Source organism: Trichomycterus rosablanca, chromosome 19 (genome assembly GCF_030014385.1).
Source record: "Trichomycterus rosablanca isolate fTriRos1 chromosome 19, fTriRos1.hap1, whole genome shotgun sequence".
Taxonomy (NCBI): domain Eukaryota; kingdom Metazoa; phylum Chordata; class Actinopteri; order Siluriformes; family Trichomycteridae; genus Trichomycterus; species Trichomycterus rosablanca.
In genome coordinates this window covers 21,808,090-21,826,479 of record NC_086006.1, presented here as the reverse complement: position 1 = coordinate 21,826,479, position 18,390 = coordinate 21,808,090, and the positions used below count along the sequence as shown (strand labels likewise).

General features: G+C 39.5%; 1 protein-coding gene across 1 annotated transcript; it reads right to left on the bottom strand.

Annotated features, from left to right (window-relative positions):
• Positions 1–1,922: 1,922 nt before the first annotated feature.
• On the bottom strand, positions 1,923–8,368 carry ccn5 (cellular communication network factor 5). Its single transcript, XM_063016197.1, has 5 exons — positions 8,300–8,368; positions 6,838–7,054; positions 5,505–5,753; positions 2,734–2,954; positions 1,923–2,209 (listed from the first exon to the last, which is right to left on the bottom strand). Exons 1-5 carry the CDS (start codon positions 8,366–8,368, stop codon positions 1,934–1,936), a joined length of 1,032 nt encoding a protein of 343 aa, XP_062872267.1. The 3' UTR covers positions 1,923–1,933.
• Positions 8,369–18,390: the final 10,022 nt, after the last annotated feature.

Genomic DNA, 18,390 nt, shown 5'->3' with positions numbered 1-18,390 from the left:
GCAAAATGGTTATACAAGTAATACTGTTCTGGAAGGTTCCACAATTAGCAGTTTAATTGGTAACAGCTGGGTTCATCAAGATTAATTATAAAAGGAGTCAAAATCATCTGAGTCATCTGAGATGGACCAAAAGACAGTGGAAACATTCAGTTGTCAGATGAGTCCACGTTTTAGCTTGTTTTAGGGGAAAAAAACCCAGATGCTGGTTTCTATGTGCGAAGTTAAAAAGGACCATCCAGACTGTTACCAACAGATAAACAGCATCTGTGGCCATGGCATGGGTAATCTGCATGTATGTGAAAGTTCCATTAATGCTGAGGCTTATATTGGTATTTTGGTGATACATGTGTTGCCATCAAGACAACGTCTTTTCCCAGGAACTCTATGTCTATTTCAGCAGGACAATGCCTGACCTCAATTTGCATAAGTTACAACAGTGTGACTTTGTAGACATACAGTGTGTGTGTGCTTGAATGGCCTGTCCACATCTGTCTCCTATTGAAAATGCATAGTGTATCTTATCTTTGAGAATAAATTAGAGACTCAGACAATGGCGAGCAGGGCCTGTTGAGCAAGTCTTGTATACAACAGGAATGGCCAAAAATTCCACTTGCACAACTGCAAAGTACAAAGTACTATGCTTTTAGTGCTTCTAGTTTCCTGTTTTGCAGCCATCAGCTACAAAATGTAAACCAAAAACTCAAACTAGCAACAAGTAATTTAAACATGAACTTGAATAAACACATCGATTTACCAAAAACAAATACAAAGAACAAACTAATATGAGCAAAGTATTTAGTGTATTTACAACTATGTACAGCTAATTACGTAAGCAGAGAAGGAGTCTTCCTATTAACAGTAGGTGTCTTTTAAAATAATTAGGTACAATAAACACCAGTCTATATTAAAGTGCATAATCTCCCAAACAATATTTAATGGCTTAGCAAGGATAAGATCAAATAACACATCAAGAACAGTTTTGTGTGTAAAATTAAATGTAAAAAATAAAACACCCACATTTTGTTTTGACATTTTAAAAAGAACTGCCTATTTCAAATGAAAAAACAACAGTAACGTTGCAATTTTACCCTGATACATAGGTAATCAGGGGGTATTTTAAACACAGGTTGGAGTCAATGTAGATATATACTAGTGTTGCACATGTATTGTGATTTGTTCATTGTTTTCATTAATTAACTTGTCTTAAGATGGTTTTGAGTTAAAGAATACCTTATATAGGTTTTGGGGCAAGTCCCTGAATGCCATTCAGTGGCCCAGACAAAGTTTAGAACATCTGTGGAGAGATCTGAAGATGCCAGTCTGATAAATATTGGGAGAATCCGCCATGACAATTAGGATAAACTGCCTAAATCCAGTTGTGCAAAGCTTGTAGAGAGGTATCCAAGAAAATGTATAGTTGTAATCGCTGGGGCTACTACAAATTATGGAATAAAAGTGTACAAAGCATGTGAATAAGAGATTTAGCATAAATATTGCTCTTATTTGCTTCATGTGCAGCCCCATTCTGATATATTTAATGCATTCTTTGATTAATTTAGCGAATATTGATTTTGTTGTACATTCTCATGCCTCTGTTCTTTGCAATATGTTAAGAGTAATAGCTGCCTTTATGTAAACCTACCTAACATAAATTGCATAAAATACCTATAGAAGATTCCATTTGAATTTCTAAATTCAAGGCACTAAACACTGAAAGATGATTCAGCACTTAAAAATCTATATACACAAGCAAACTGTGAATATCTTAATAACAGTTTACACAGAAAAGCATTTACAGTCAATTTACTATTATATATACAAAGTGCTATTGTTTATAGACCTTCAACCAGTCAAAATTGGGTAGAGAACCACCCAAAAGAAGTTGAAGGAACTAGATGGGGCTTTATATTAATCAGTGCAAGAGTTATCAGCCCTAGTAAGCAGACATCATGGAGGTTCCACCTGATGAGTAGGGGCAGTTGTAGTGGCAAACACAGGAGCTGATCATCATAACGGATTGGTGAACTAAGCGCCCTCCTGGGCAGCTGAAGGGGACTGTAACAGTGTGTGTTTGGTAAGGGGTGCAACAGCGGCCATCAGTGCACAGGCCACAGTAACGTGGGCGGTAGAATCGTGTGCTGTAGCACCCCCAGTAGGCTAGACGGGTGGGTACTGGTGACCTGTAGCTGGACTTGCATCTTCTTGGCCACTGGTGCATAAAAACAGGGAAGAACAGAGAGTAAGACATCGCCAATGGGTGATTTTTAGAACACTTTGAGCAGTTAGCAGACTCTATGTGACACAATGCAAACGACTGTTGGACCTTGTTCTGGACCTCAGAACAGTGGAGCTTGGTAGGGGTGGTGCTTGAACCATTAACCATCTTATCAGTAGTCCAGTACTGCTGCTTTTGTAAAGTGGTAATAAGCCCAAATTTGTTCATTGAGATATTTGTACTACCTTCTGCATGTGCATTTGCTTTAAGACCTTCTAGTTCCAAGTTCCCAGTGATTTTCTAGTGTTTTTTTTGTTATTATTAAGGTAGTAATTTAAGGTAAGGTAGTAAGTTAATGCAGTACTGTGTTCACAGTAATTATTATTGTATATAGTGATGGGTTTAGCTTTTTCGTATCTGTTTTATACATCACTGTAATAAATACCTTGCACTAGTGTTCACTATCCTGGCTTTGAGCATCTTTATATTACATATAGTATAAAGAATGGTTTGCTTACCACTGGAGCCTGATGGGGGAATGTTTGGCATGGTCGGATTGTACACAGTCTCATCTGCTGTTCAAGCCTGCAGGCCGGGTTCTGGTTGGACACTCTTGTGGAGATTCCCAGTCCACAGGTTCTCGAGCAAGCGCTCCACTCTGTGCTCCGATTTATACAGCTGAAGCCGGGACTGGACGGATTACTACGGAGTGCGGGTAACAGCTGGTCATGGCTGGAAGCTATAATATAAAAAAAAAAAAAAAAAAAAAAAAATTCATCAGTTTACATTGGTTACACTTCAGTTTTGTTTTACTTTGTTTTGATTAAATGATTCCTTTCATTTTAGTGTTAGTGCACTATTTACATTTATTTATAGCAGATAGATTTATCCCAAGTATCTTAGGATAAGACACAGCAGGTATTCTACCGTGTTTCCCCGAAAATAAGACATCCCCTGAAAATAAGACCTAGCAGAGGTTTTGCTGAATTGCTAAATATAAGGCCTCCCCCGAAAGTAAGACCTAGCAAAGTTTTTGTTTGGACTGTACGCTGTCCCTGCTGTGCTGTACGAGTGTGCTGTGGTGAGCTCCCCCTGTTTGCCCATTGCTGGACTGGACTGTCCGGTGTGTTTCCTGCCTTTTGCCCAGTAAATCTGACCCACCGTGAATCTGAATGAGATACAGCGGTGGTAAAGCAAACAATGAATAAATCATTTTGGGCAACATGGTGGTGTAGCAGGAAGTGATGATGCGCAGCTCAAGAGTTCTGAGAACATGGGTTTAATTTATGCCTTGAAATACCTTGTCATGTCCTCTTTTATTACAATATCAGTATCCACATGGAGAATTTGGTAGTTTTATTTTTTGGTTCACGATAATAACCAAGGGAGGAGCTACATTAGTAAACTGAAATCTGGATAACCACAGTATGCATTCTAAAATGCATGTTCTAAAAATGTAATTAAAAACCAAGTGGTAAAATATTATTTGTTATTATTAGTGCATAGTTTTGAAGTTTGAAGATTCAGTGTAACACTGGGTCTGCATGAAAGGTATTTTCCTACTTTAATTGAGGTCAAAAAACATCTAACGTCTGCATCAACAAACGATAATGATCTGTTACCAGAGTTTTCTGTGCGTAAGTCTCAGTATCACACATTGCTTCCCTTGCACTGTACACAAAGGACAAAATGTGCAATTGACGTAACATAAGTAAAATTTCCAGATGTTTCCAAAGTGACCAGGCTGTTGCTAGCTCCCTCTTATGTCCATTCCATGGTGGGCCAGTTTTACCCATTAATTGCTGGCTTGAACAAACATGATTCATGGAAAGCTTCTACAAGCATTCATGTTTGGACTGTTTTGGTTGCTCTTGGCAGGACTTTTTTTAATTAAATGCTTAAGATCTCACAATAAAGAAACTGACTGGAATGTGACTGACTGCTGTTAAATAACCACGCAAGAGTGGGCTTGTACAATGGCTGAGACAAATGAAAAAGTTTTATGATGAAGGAAAAACCACATGAAGTGGTGAGCTAACTTTCCCTCCAGATACTTGAGAAAATAATTGTATAATAAACATGATTGGAGAAATTTTTATTAGGTGTCTTTATTACTAACTCATGTAACTATGTTATGGATAAGAAAAACAGAAGCCCACACCCATCTCTTAAAATAGGGTGCTCAAGTGGCACAGTAGTGGTGGAGAAATAAAGGGGAAATAAAGGAGTGTTGGGGTTTGTTGTAAGAATCCACCCATTTACGTGTCAGAGGAGGCTGGGTTGTTGTGCATGTGGTAAGTGTCACCATGGTGCATATGGGAAACTGGATGTATCCAAGTTGAGAAGTATTATTTTATTTTTACACATTGCTGATTCTTATAGTATAAAATGGCCATGTTACCGGCGCCCAGGTGGCACAGCAGGATAGCACCGAGTTTCTGAACTCCTTGGTTCGAAACTGAGTGTTGCCACCGGTCAGCTGGGCACCATTTAGCGGGCATAATTGGCAGTGCCTGCAGCAGATACTAAATGGCCACCTTTCTGCAGGGTGGGGGCCGGACTATGTGTGGGTGGGTGGGTCTTCATACGCTGTGTAAGGACCCTGATCGGCGGAAGAGACGCCTGTGCAGAATGCAGGGGCGAGAAGAGGAGGGCTGTGCACGTGTCTGAAGAGGCGTGTACAGCGACGTGGTCTCCTCGGATGCAATCTGGTATCTCTCAGCAGCGACATTCAAACTGGGTTTATGTATGTGCAAGTTGTGTTGTCCTGTGTAGATCAAAGACTTACTAAGTACTGTTTTACTATAAAATTCTGGTATTGCTTTTGGCTAGACATAATTTGTTTTTGAAGACTTTCCTATTGTAATTCGTGTATCCATAAAACATGATTACAGTAGGAGACCTAGGGTTTTAGAAATGGCTTTTGAATCTTTTCCAATCTAATATACAATATATTTTTTATTAGCTGAGCTAGCTTTTTTGTTTCTTGTTTTAAGATTGTGGTGTAGGGTTTCTGTAGTAACTGGAATGGCAATTTCTTAAATGAATAAATCATATTATACCAATGTGTAGAGTTTTACTTTGTGTACTATAATTCTTTAATTATGTAAAATGATGCAATTATGGCTGAGCCATATTTTTCTACACAGCAAATTATATTATTAAAGTAGCTTAGCCAAAAAATTGGCCCCAACCTGTATATATTCTTTTGTTAAAGCATGATTCTAGAGACACAATATTTCATTCCAGCTCATACTGTATAGATTAAATATAAACCCACTAAATTTACCTGTGTGTCCATCTTGTGGGACACTGTTGTCCATGTCCTCACATACCCACTCCTTACAGCACTTTCCTGGAAGCTGGACTCTTCGAGGACGCGGGCAGTCTGGGCTGGGCAGACGGATGTTTTCAGGGCAGATCGGCACACAGGTCACCCCTCCACCTGCACATTTACAATGGGTGGAACAGGATGGCTGGAACACCTCACCCTGCTTATAAGAGACACCATTCAGCTCACAGCCCAGCTCCTCCTGACCTGAACAGTACAGAGAAGGCCTATTACGTGCAAAGTACACAATTAACATCAACATACAAACATGAGGGACATAAAAACAAAAATACATGCTCAAATAATAATAAAATTAGTCGTAACTTTAAGAATGAGCTATAAGTCAGAATGTTCTTAGATATGTGTCTGTACTTAGACATACGTGATCATTTATATACTGGCAGTTTAAGTTTATTATTATTATTATAGGGTGGCATGGTGGAGCAGTGTGGGTTCTATTCCCCGGTTGGGCAGCCAGGTCCTTTATGTGTGGAGTTTGCATGTTCTCCTTGTGTCTGTGTGGGTTTCTTTGGGGTCTTTCGAGTTTCCTCCACAATTCCAAACACATGCAGTCAGGCAAAGTGGAGCTACTAAAGTTTTCCTGTGTGTGTGTGTGCCCTGTGATGAACTGGCTACCTGTCCATGGTGTTTCCTGACTTTTGCCCATTGAATCAGATCCACTGTGTTCTGTTCTGATGTTCTCCAACTCTGATGATTGTTTTGATGATTGAGCAAGACAGTGCTCCCTGACACACAGCCAGGTCAATCAAGGTGTGAATGGAGGACCACCAGATCAAAAACACGTCATGGCTAGCCCAATCTCTGGACCCAAAGCCAATTAAAAACCTGTGGTATGTAATCAGGAGAAAGATGGATGTTTGCAAGCCATCAAACAAAAAAGAGCTGTATTAATATTTTGGCACAAAACAGTAATGTGAAAGACCGGTGGAGAGCACGTCAACCTGGGACTGAAAATCATAGTTATTCCACTAAACATTGATTACTGAACTCTTGCTTAGTTAAAACATTAGTATTATGAATATGAACTTTTTTTTGCATTATTATCATTTTCAGCTTTGAGGCAACAATTTGGAAAGGCCCCTTGCATAGAACATGGTTCACAAAGACACGGTTTGACAGGCTTGGTAAAGCTTGACAAGTGGCCTGCATTGAGCCTTGACTTCAACCCCACTAAACACACTTGGGATTAACCGTTTGTTTATAGACCTTGTTTTAGTAAAAAGACTGAAACAGGTTGTTTGGTCAGGAAAAATAAAAACTTGCCACTTACTGACACACTCTCCTGGACCGCCAGGGAAGCTGGCACTATAGTCACATTCCAGTCCACGCTGCTTGTCACATACAAGTATTTCAGTACAGGATTCACCCTTTTGGCGGGCACATATCTGGCAGCATCCACACCCATCCAGGACGAGGGGAATTCTTTTGGGGCACGTTGATGCTGTGCTGGGGCACTGGCATGGCTGGCTACACTGTTGACAGCATACCTAGAGTGAAATAAAATATGAAATATGATAATCAGTGGGATCATATTATGGTTCTCACTTATTTATTTAGATTTCAGTTTCGAATAAGAAAATTAAATGCTAAACGTTTTAAACCTGCTCAGTCTAGAGGTTTTTAAAAAAAAGTTATAATAATAAGAATCACAGAAATGTCACTCAGCTACAAGAGCCTTTGAAGTGATCAAATGTTTGTGCTTGTTAATTGATCAGATTATGTATTTTCTTTTCTTTTTTTATGCATTTCATCAATTTTTCTTCCAATTTTAGCACGTCCAATTTGTACCCAATTGCATTATGCTTCCTCTCTACTGGTGCTGACCCCCACCCGTGATTGAGGAGAGCGAACTGTCACACGCCCGCTCCGACACGTGTGCAGTAGCCGACTGCATTTTTTCACCTGCACGAGTCGAGTTCATATGTGGATCAGCTTTGTGTATGAAGAGCCACACCATGATCAGCATTATTCCTCTACTCTGTGCAGAAGCCATTAATCAGCCAGCAGAGGTCGTAATTGTATCAGTTATGAGGTCCCTATCTGGCTCCCTCCCAGTACGAACAACAGCCAAACGTTTTTCATATAGCCACCCAGCCCAGCCAGAGTATTTTATTTTCTAACAAAATAATAATGAATAAACAGTGATGATGTACTTTTGCATGTCTGTATTAAACACACTAATTAATCAAGTATATCATTCAAAAATGTCCAGTTGGCTTAATGCCAGGTTACTGTGAACAACACTGGAGTTTCTCCACACAACACCTGTCAAACCATGTCTTTATGTGTTATTGGTGTTGATGAAACACCTTGAGGGCTGTCTGGATACTTTTGGCAATACAGTAGACCTTGTACAGCATGTTTGTGTTCAATAAAGACATGGAGAAGTAAATTCTGTTCTAGCAAAATGTGTTTTTTAATTATTAAAAATTTGGCAAAGTAAAAATTTGAACAGAATCTGCTTGTGTAAATTATAAAGCAATCAAGGAAAAAAAAAACAAGGGAAATTGGAGCCAAAACAGATCAGGATAATTCAAATGAACATTGGCTCAACACACACTCACAGCAATCATTTCTTCTCAAAAACAATAACACATTTTTATTTCACTACTATTCATTACCCAACATTAAATAATACAATTCAAGCATGTATCAGCTGAATTAGCAGGCAATAGAAAGTAATCCATTTAATCCCTTTCCCTACAGTAAATCAGGTGTAGTGAGTTTCTCACCTGGCAGCACAGGTACATCAGCAGTGTCCATGCCAGCAAAGTGTGTATGTTTTGCATTTTTACATCCATCCTACTGTCCCACCACAGTGTTGAGCTTGAAGGGCTGTTGTTTGCTCACTGGCTGGCTCTGAGCACTCTCACTTTTATAAAGTTTCCCCCTCTGATGTCACGGTCTGTCTGTCGTGTAAACAGTGGCTGGCCAGCAATCAGAAATGTTTCAAATTCCACATCCCTGCTGGTCATTTCCAGCCTTCATTTCTTTCCTCTATTTCTACACTTAAACACCAAAAACAAGCAGAGAAGCTAAGTCAGACATGTTCCTGGAGACTACTGTATGTTCATGCTTAATGAGGCTGACAGGATGGTAAAATGATTTAAATGATGCTTTTGGACCAAAAATGAAAGAGGGTTGGGAATGGTTAGTATGATTGTGATTCCTATGGCCATATGCTCAAACAGTTCCAGTTTCGACTTGTCACTCCACAGAACTGTGTCACAGAGCTCTGCAGACCTTTTTAAATTCCTTCTGGCATATTTCATTTAACCATTCCTGTGCTTCTTGATTAAATGTGGGGTCCGAAATGAAGTCCTTAATTGTTAAACAATCCTCATATGGTGGCCACTGACATTTGTCCAAGCTTTTATCCTGGAACTTTTTTGCAGCAAACAGTTTTTTTCTTTGCTATATTGATAAGATTGCAAGAGGATTCAGAAAGAGGCATGAGTTAGAGAATGACATCCAAATCACTTTACTCACTAAGAGTGTAGAGTTAACTCCAAAGCTCCAGAGTCACCCAGTTCTCAATAAATGAGATAATTTATTTCCCTTTCTGCTGTTTATTGGCACTTGCTGACATATCCGGATAGAAGCTGTTTGAACATATTGTGCACCACATTAGTCGCAAAGAAAGCCCCTAATCAAATTTATTTTGACTGGTGTGGAGCAGTGGTTTAAAAATAGACAATGAAAAAGGAAATTTACCTTAAGCTGATCCAGATGGAAGCCAGGTGTCTGCCAGATATAGCAAACATCAAGAGCATTAGCTTGCTCCCAAAAGCTGCAACTCTCAGATTTATTTAACCAATATTTCCAAAGCTCACGAGTTTGGAATGTCTCAGAAAACTCAAGTATCCGTGTGAAGTAGCTGCATTGGCATATGGACTTCTTAATTTAAAAAGCAGACCATGCAGTTAGACATATTTTGTCCTGTCAGGTCAGGGAACTTCTGACTCACTATTAGCTTAAAAATACACCAGGGAAAGGAAGTTTAAATATTTTTGGTCCGATTCATGGTTTTAATAAACACTAATCAAAGTCAAAGTGGAGAAAAACATGGTTTGGACCAACCAAAATGTCAAACTGTTCTGGGAAAAGATCACAGGAATTTGCAAGGAAGAAATTCCAAAATAAAATTGTTGGACTCACAGTGTGATGGTGGTTCTATAATACGGTGCCCTTGGAAATGTTTTATTCCTTCATTGCACATTTTATGCAGGATCATTTTCTTTTTATTTGTAAGACTAACATGGATAACTTCACATAGCCAAATACCAATGTCCACACCACTAAGAAAACCAAAAAATTTATTAGCCACTAGACAAGAACTGAAATGTACAAGATAAAGATAGAGATGGTGCTCATTTTAGCTTTAATATAGTGTAGCTAAACCTGAACGAATAGGTGAAGAAACATGACATGTTTGTAAAACCTTGGACTATTTCCTCAAGCACAGTTAATGCACAGTGGTAATCCCCAACCTGCACATGTTCTTAAATGACTGAGCCTTTCATAAGTGTTCTATTTATATACAATCATGATAGCATCACCTGTGGAAACGTGTGTTTGATCACTCCACAGATTTTCCAGCCTTAGATCTCCCTGTTCCAGCTTTTTTTGAACAGTGTTACAGGCATCAATTTCTTTTTTTCTATTTTTATTTATGCATTTTCTCCCATTTAGGGTAGTCAATTCTTTTGCTGATTGCAGCCGAGGTGGGTTTATTGCTGCTCACGCCTCCTCTGACCCACGCACAGCCCTTAGCGGAACCCTTTTCACTTATGCACTCTGCACAGGCGCCGCTCTATCTGCCAATCAAGGTCATTACACAGCGTTTGAAGACCCCACCCACATAGTCCGATCATCCCACCCTAGCAGAACCGTGTCTGCTGCAGGCACTGCCAATTATGCCCGCTAGATGGCGCCCAGCAGACTGGTGGCAACACAGAGTTTCGAACCGAGGAGTTCAGAATCTCTGTGCTGGTGTGCTAGCGAAATATCCTGCTGCACTACCTGGGCGCCTGCAGGCATCAATTTCAAAATAGTGCATATGTACAAAAATCTATTAAGGTATAAAATAGTATTCTCTTCTACATTTACATTTTTAAATAAAAAATGAATGTGTATTTGGAATTGGGGCTGTAAGATGCAGATTAATTTTTTTTCTTTCAAAAAATCCACAATAAACACACTGACATAAACTAGATGTTTAGTTTTTTGGATGAAAAAGTGTGTTTTATAATCATTTAGTCACGAAAACAGTTGCTAAAGCCCTAGGGTATACTTGACCTTTCTAAGTCTATGTAAACTTTGGATGTTAACAGTACTAAGCAAGTTCAATTTATAATCATTCTGTATATTTTATCATGACTATCTTTTTTTACCTGCAGTTAGCTCCACCTGTTAAATATAAAACACCACCTAAAAACACTGGTCCTGTTGTTGTCTTGTTTGGTTGTATGTATGAGGGTCATCCAAAATCCAGGTCTAGGGTGTTCCTGAAAGTCCCTTTCCAGTTTTTTTCATCAGGTTTAAACCCTACAAGACATGTAGTTCCCACACCTGATTAAAATAAACACTTAGATTAATCATGATGTTTATACAGACAAAATACAAGTCAGTTCTTTGTAGACAGTGGCTCATTCACTCCTAAAGTAATATGAACAAGTCTTGCTTTGCGTGTTAGCACTAAGAAAAGTTATTATTCTTGTATTTTCAACACTTCTAACCCAAAACAAAAATATATATTGTAAATAGATGTCAGGGAAGTCTTGATTGTTTATTGCAGGCCATTATCACAGGACTATCACTAACATTTTGCAAGTATGTAGAAGAATAAATTCTGAAATTTTGAACTTACATTGGATTCAGTTAGTATTCAGACATTTTGACACTTAATTGGCTTGTGCATTTACACCGACTAGGCATAACATTATGACCACTGACAGGTGAAGTGAATAACACTGATTATCTCTTCATCATGACACCTGTTAGTGGGTGGGATATATTAGGCAGCAAGTGAACATTTTATCCTCAAAGTTAATGTTAGTTAACCGGTGACAGGGTCATGATGCACGTGGGGAGTGAAGGCTCTGCATCCAGCAGACGAGCTACTGTAGCTCAAATTGCTGAAGAAGTTAATGCTGGTTCTGATAAAAAGATTTCAGGACACACCTTTTGTTTTGGTAGCAGAAGGGGGACCAACATAATATTAGGAAGGTGGTCATAATGTTATGCCTCATCAGTGTAATTTTGAATGGAATAATTTTCATGCACCAGTCTCTACTTAATACCCTATAATGATAAGATAAAAAAAGTTTTTTAGCTGTCAAATATTCATTAAAATTATCATTCAGTATTAAAAGTATTCAAGTATTAAAACCCTTGTTGTAACCTTGTTGTTAAAACCCGTGTTGTAACAATACAATTTGTGGTCAGGTGCATCCTGTTTGCTTTAACTACCATTGCCCTGTGTGTACAACTCAGTCTATGGTCTTTGGAAAGGTTCACATCTGGGTCTGTAAGGGCTCACAATTTACAGTTTATTATTAGGACAAAAACAAGCCATAAAGTCCAAGAAACTGTCTGTGGATATCTGCAATCAATTTTTAACAAGACATAGATCAAGACAAGGATATAGAACAATAACTAAGGCTTTAAATGTTCCAGGGAACACAGTGGCCGTGAGGATTAAATGTAATAGCTTTGAACAACATTGAATCTTTATAAAGTTGGCACCCTGCCACATTGGGCGTTCATGCAAGAAGGGCCCCAGTCATAGAGGTAAAAAGAAATCCAAAAAAGGTCACTCTACAAGTTCTGTCTAGAGATTAGAGAACCTGACAACCATCTCTGTAACACTTTGTAAATCAGGCTGTTATAGCAGATTGGTCACAGGTGAGTAAAATCATATGGCAGCCCGTTTGAACAGCAGTTTTTAATAGACTCTGCCAGAGGACATAACGCTGATGACTTCAGAAAGTATCTCTGTTATTGTGTTTGATCGTTTTAGTTCCTGTTCCCCCTTGCTATTTTTGCTACTGTTAGATCCTGACCCTTTCTGTTTTGCTGGTTTAGGTTCTGGGATCTCATGTTGGACTGTTTGTATTTCTGAACTCTGTTTTTAAATGTTCATTTGTGAACTTATTTGTCAAAAAATCTCAGTTTATGAAACCACAACCTCCTGTCTCTGTCATTACAATCACCACATTCAGAGTGATTGCTCACTTACACTACACAGCACTTCTTTGTGTTTCCATTAGCAGAAGCATCATAATAGTGGTGGTTGTGCACATTTGCCAGCTTTGCTGTAATGACCTTCAGTGTTAACCATATTTCCCTGGTATACCACCAACCAAAGGTCACTTTTTAATAAAAACATATGTTTTGCTATAATTGTAACAAAACAGTCTACCTGCTCTGGAGATTGGCATGGGGCTCTTGTTCCATCTACCTTGTCACTAATGGCCAGCAGGGGGCATGGGGGCGGAGATGACTGTCTGTCTCAGTAAGCAGACTGTTTCTGTGTCTCATCACCGATAATGAGCTGCACCTGGGAGAGCCATTTAAATATCACGTCTTGTTAGGTTTTTGCTTGCTGACTCATTGACTTTGCGGTAATATGGTATCCATGTCTCAGTCTTTTGTTTCCACCGGCTCAGATGTCGGCATTCCTTTTGGCCGTCACAGAGTAAGCATCCTGGACAGATGAGCTGCCTTCAGACGTGGAGCAATAGACCCTTTTACAGAGCCCCACAGATAAATCCACACTGAAAACATGAGTTATCACACATTGGTGGACTTAGTAGCTCGTGCTGTGGTAGTTTTTAGGTCTTTCTTTTATCTTGTATTTTTATACTTTCCTCTGTGGTTGTGGTGGTCCTTACTCAACTAATGAGCTTGACATTGTCTTTCTATCTACCACCTCTCTGCTTTGGGTTGCAGATTTTATTTGGCTTTTATTTTTGCTTCTTTTGTTTATTTTTGTTATTTTGGCCACCCTTTATTTAGTCATTTAATTTTTGTTATTGGCTCTTTAGCCACAGTATTGTTCTACCTTGGTAATGCATAATGCATTTTGGTAAATTCTCTCTGGTCTCGCAGGTAGAGGGTTATACCTGCTGCTTCAGTGGTGTGGTCTTCCCTGTTCAGTTACTTTAATAAAAGGTTTGTTAGTTATTTTGTAATTATTTTACTGTTATTTAATTATCTTTACTACTGTGGTGGAAACAAAACTGTTGCAATAATGAGATTAAAGCTAAAGCTAAATGTGATTGCAGCCACGGCCCTAGGAAACTCATTTTTACAGTTTACAAATAAAAACATGACTGCTTGCTGACTGACTGGCATTTTATGAGTACATGTGGAAAACAGCACAGTAAGATCCTGTCCAACCTTTATACAGCATTTGTGTTTGCAGAATAAAAACAGTAGATAGACTGTTCACATTCCATACGGTTGTGTGAAAGGCCACAGAGACGTCACAGGAGAGCATTGAGTGTGTGATGCGAAGACTTGTCCCAGATGTAGGTCAGCTATTGACGTAGAGGAGGAAATGTACTTGCTGTCTGCAGGGTGGCACATACCCAATTGCACTGACAGCCATTATGCACAAGTATAACACCTTACAAAACAGTGCAAAAATGTTTGCACAAGTCTCACCCCAAAACTCTCATAGAAATGGTTTGAATGTTATTTTCTGTTTTATCTGAGACACTTTTTGTCATCTGGCTACTGCTCACACTGCAGGGGACTCTTAATACAACTATTAACATTGCACAATGAAGGTGCTCTCTCTGTATAAATAGCTAATACTGTGGGTTCCTACGCTGTGCAAGTGACAAACCTAATGTTTATTTGATGACGAATGCAAACTTTTACTTCAACTATTTGCAAAATCAAATAGCTTGAGTCAAAAAAAATTTTTATGCATTTTTCCCTTTTTCTCCCAATTTTTAGCGTGTCCAATTGCGTTATGCTTCCTCTGGTGCTGACCTCCGCCCCGATTGTGGAGAGCAAACTGACACACGCACCCTCCGACACGTGTGCAGTAGCCGACTGCATCTTTTTACCTGCACGAGGCGAGTTTATATGCGAATCAGCCTTGTGCACAGAAAGCCACACCCTGATTAGCATTATTCCTCCTCAGCCAGCAGAGGTCGTAATTGCACCAGTTATGAGATCCCTATCCGGCTCCCTCCGTGGATGAACAACAGCCAAACGTTGTTCATATAGCTGCCCAGCCCAGCCGGATTTGATATGATGTACTCAAAATCCCAGCTCTGGTGTGCTAGCGTATTTGTATCTTAAACAACAATTTATTTTTATGCAGATGATATGTAAGCCAATGATGCAGGAAAGACTGTTAGGCCTCTTCACTAAACCTCAATAAACTTGTTTCTACGTTATACATCATTGTCACAATTTTAATAGGTAATTGTGAAGGATATTTTTTTCATTGGTGCATACGCTACATGAACAAAATTATTGGAACACACCATTTCATAATTAAACTCATGTTTCAGCCACAACAATTGCTTACAAAGGAAATGCTTTAAACTTTGCAGCAACATTTTAGGTAAGACCATTTCCTGTTCCAGCATGACTGTGGTGGTTTAAAGAAACGGCATAAAGCACATTGAAAAATGCACCCCCCCCCCACACACACACACACAGGTTTAAAGAAACTGCATAGAGCACATTGAAAAATGCACCCAATGCCACTCCCCCGCCACGCAGACATTAGCCAATCATCTGTGCAGACGCCCAACCAGACAATAGTACCTCTGAGGTTTGAACCCCGAGATTCCCAGTGGTAGTAGCCATGGCTGGATTACTGACCGGGCCAGTGGGGCCAGCGCCCAGGGGCCCTTGAGGTCAGGCAACTCTTTGCCCAAGGGCCCAGACTATCCTTAATCCATCCTTGGTAGTAGCACCACCAGAAAAGAATGTAATGAGTGCAACATAAGTGGAATTTTGACTGTGATATTATCATGCTACTATGATACTGTATGTTATGCTGGTCTGTTGTTTCAGTAATATTCTGCTCAGTCAGAATGGCTTTGTGGCCCCACAAAGAATAGGTTTACGAGAAGTCAACTTGAGTAATAGGAAAGTGCAGTGCTTGGGCTTTTATGAGATTCTGGACTTTAAAAAAGAGAACAAATAAACATAAAACAAGGGTTGGATTCACTGTGCCAGTCTCTTCCTAACTTGTGGCTAGCAGTGTCAATATTTTGAACAAAGTATGTGCACTTACTCAAGTGAACTGAATGGATCACTTGTGTAAGAATGGAGCCACTGAATGGATCTTACAGTACTTTTAGATATATTGTATATGGGCTATTATTAAGCTGAGATCAAATTCCAAATATTCACAGTAGGCAAATACAACAAACTATATGTCAGGTGGTAGCAGTCAGTGGTGGCAGCTAGGAAAGCCCCACATAAATAAGAAAGACATAAATAAATACTGGCTAGAAAAACTAACACTTTCACATCTGGTCACATCTTTTCCTTAAAAACAAGGGAAGGGCATTTCTCGTCAGCCACTACATTTTTGAGAGCTATTACTGCACACTTAGGTATGAAACATTGTTTTTGTTGGTTGGTTTAGATTATTTCTCACTGTGTCAAACTGAGAACAGACTTAAGCTTTGCTTTAGTACAGAAATACTGTGCAGAAGCTGACCAGTGTGATTATCATTGTGATGATCAGATATGTGAAACCCATCCTGTATCATACTTTTCAGTTTTACAGGTGAGGGTAATTATACAGTACACTGATCAGCCATAACATAAAACCACCTCCTTGTTTCTACTCTCTGTCCAGTTTATTAGCTCCAATTACCAAATAGAAGCACTTTGAAGTTCTAGAATTACTGACTGTAGTCCATCTGTTTCTCTAAATACTTTTTAGCCTGCTTTCACCCTGTTCTTCAATGGTCAGCACCCCCACAGGAGCACCACAGAGTAGGTATTATTTAGGTTGTGGATCATTCTCAGCACTGCAGTGACAATGACATGGTGGTGGTGTGGTAGTGTGTGTTATGCTGGAATGAGTGGATCAGACACAGCAGCGCTGCTGGAGTTTTTAAATACTGTGTCCACTCTGTTCACTCTATTAGACACTCCTACCTGGATGGTCCACCTTGTAGATGTAAAGTCAGAGACGATCGCTCATCTATTGCTGCTGTTTGAGACCTTCTTCAGTGGTCACAGGATGCTGCCCACAGGGCGCTGTTGGCTGGATATTTTTGGTTGGTGGACTGTTCTCAGTCCAGCAGAGACAGTGAGGTGCTTAAAAACTCCATCAGCGCTGCTGTGTCTTATCCACTCATACCAGCACAACACACACTAACACACCACCACCATGTCAGTGTCACTGCAGTGCTGAGAATGACCCACCACCCAAATAATATCGACCATGTAGTGGTCCTGGGAGAGTCCTGACCACTGAAGAACAGCAAGAAAGGGGGCTAACAAAGCATGTAGAGAAACAGATGGACTACAGTCAGTAATTGTAGAACTACAAAGTGCTTCTATATGGTAAGTGTAGCTGATAAAATGGACAGTGAGTGTAGAAACAAGGAGGTGGTTTTAATGTTATGGCTGATCGGTATTTATTGATAATGTTTTGCTTTTTGCATCTAAGAAGGCTACAACAGGTATTTTAAATACACTATATGGGCAAAAGTATGTAGACGTTCCTCCTAATTATCAAGTTTAAATGTTTTAGCCATACCCATTGCTAAAATGTGTATAAAATCTATAATATTAAAATGTCTCTAACTTTGTGGCAACCATTTAGGGAAATGTTCTGACTTTAACCCCAAGCCAGGCCTTCTTGTCCAACATTAGCAGAGGCCCCTGGGAGGCCCTATGAAAGCTTTTGTGGTCAGTTGCATGGTTCGAATGACGGGGGGGATTAGGGAGTCTAACCATCCTAATTAATACTCAGACCCCTCCAAAAAGAGGTAAAAAAAAACCCAGTTCGGGGGAGGGTGGTGTTAGTTAGCTAAACTGTAACTTTAGAAAAAAGCTTTTGTTTATTTTTATGCCCTTTCTGATTGGAAAGCATTACCATTTGTTCCTGCAATTTCTGTAGATTTTTTTTCAAGGTTCAGAGGTATGAAAGTGTTTTGGTACGTTTTGTGTTTACTGCTGCTTCAATGCTGACATCTAGTGGTTACAAATTCAACTCACAAAAATCCTCTAATTATTGAGTTTCGGTGTCTGCAAACAGGTGTTTAAAATAAACTATTTGTTAACTTAGTGGCAATAGTTTGGTAAATTCCCTTTTCCTATTCCAGCATAACTGTGTCAGTGTGCACAATGCAAGGTAGTTTGACAAATGTGGTATGGGACTCCAGACAGATCCCTAACCACCCATTTAATAACTTTTGGATGTATTGCTAATTTTCTTTAATAGGCACAGTTTCCTACAGACATCTTGGGAGTACCTTTTCATTTAACACTGTTTCCCACTGCATCAGAAAATGCAACCTGATCCTATATTACACAAAGAAAAAGCCATACCTCAATTCTACACATAAATGCAAGTCTGCAGTCAAGCTAATTTAAGATTGTCCAAAAGACAGTGGAAATGTGAGCTGTGGTCAGATGAATTCACGGTTCAACTTGTTTTCAAGAAAAACGGGTGTCAGGTTATTTATGCCAGAGATGAAAAAGACCATCCAGATTGCTGGATGGTCCTTTTCATCTGTGGCACAATGTAAGGTGCAGCATAAAGAGGAGATCCAGACGACGGCAAACACGGACTGCTGAGCAGCTGAAGTCTCATGTCAAGCAAGAA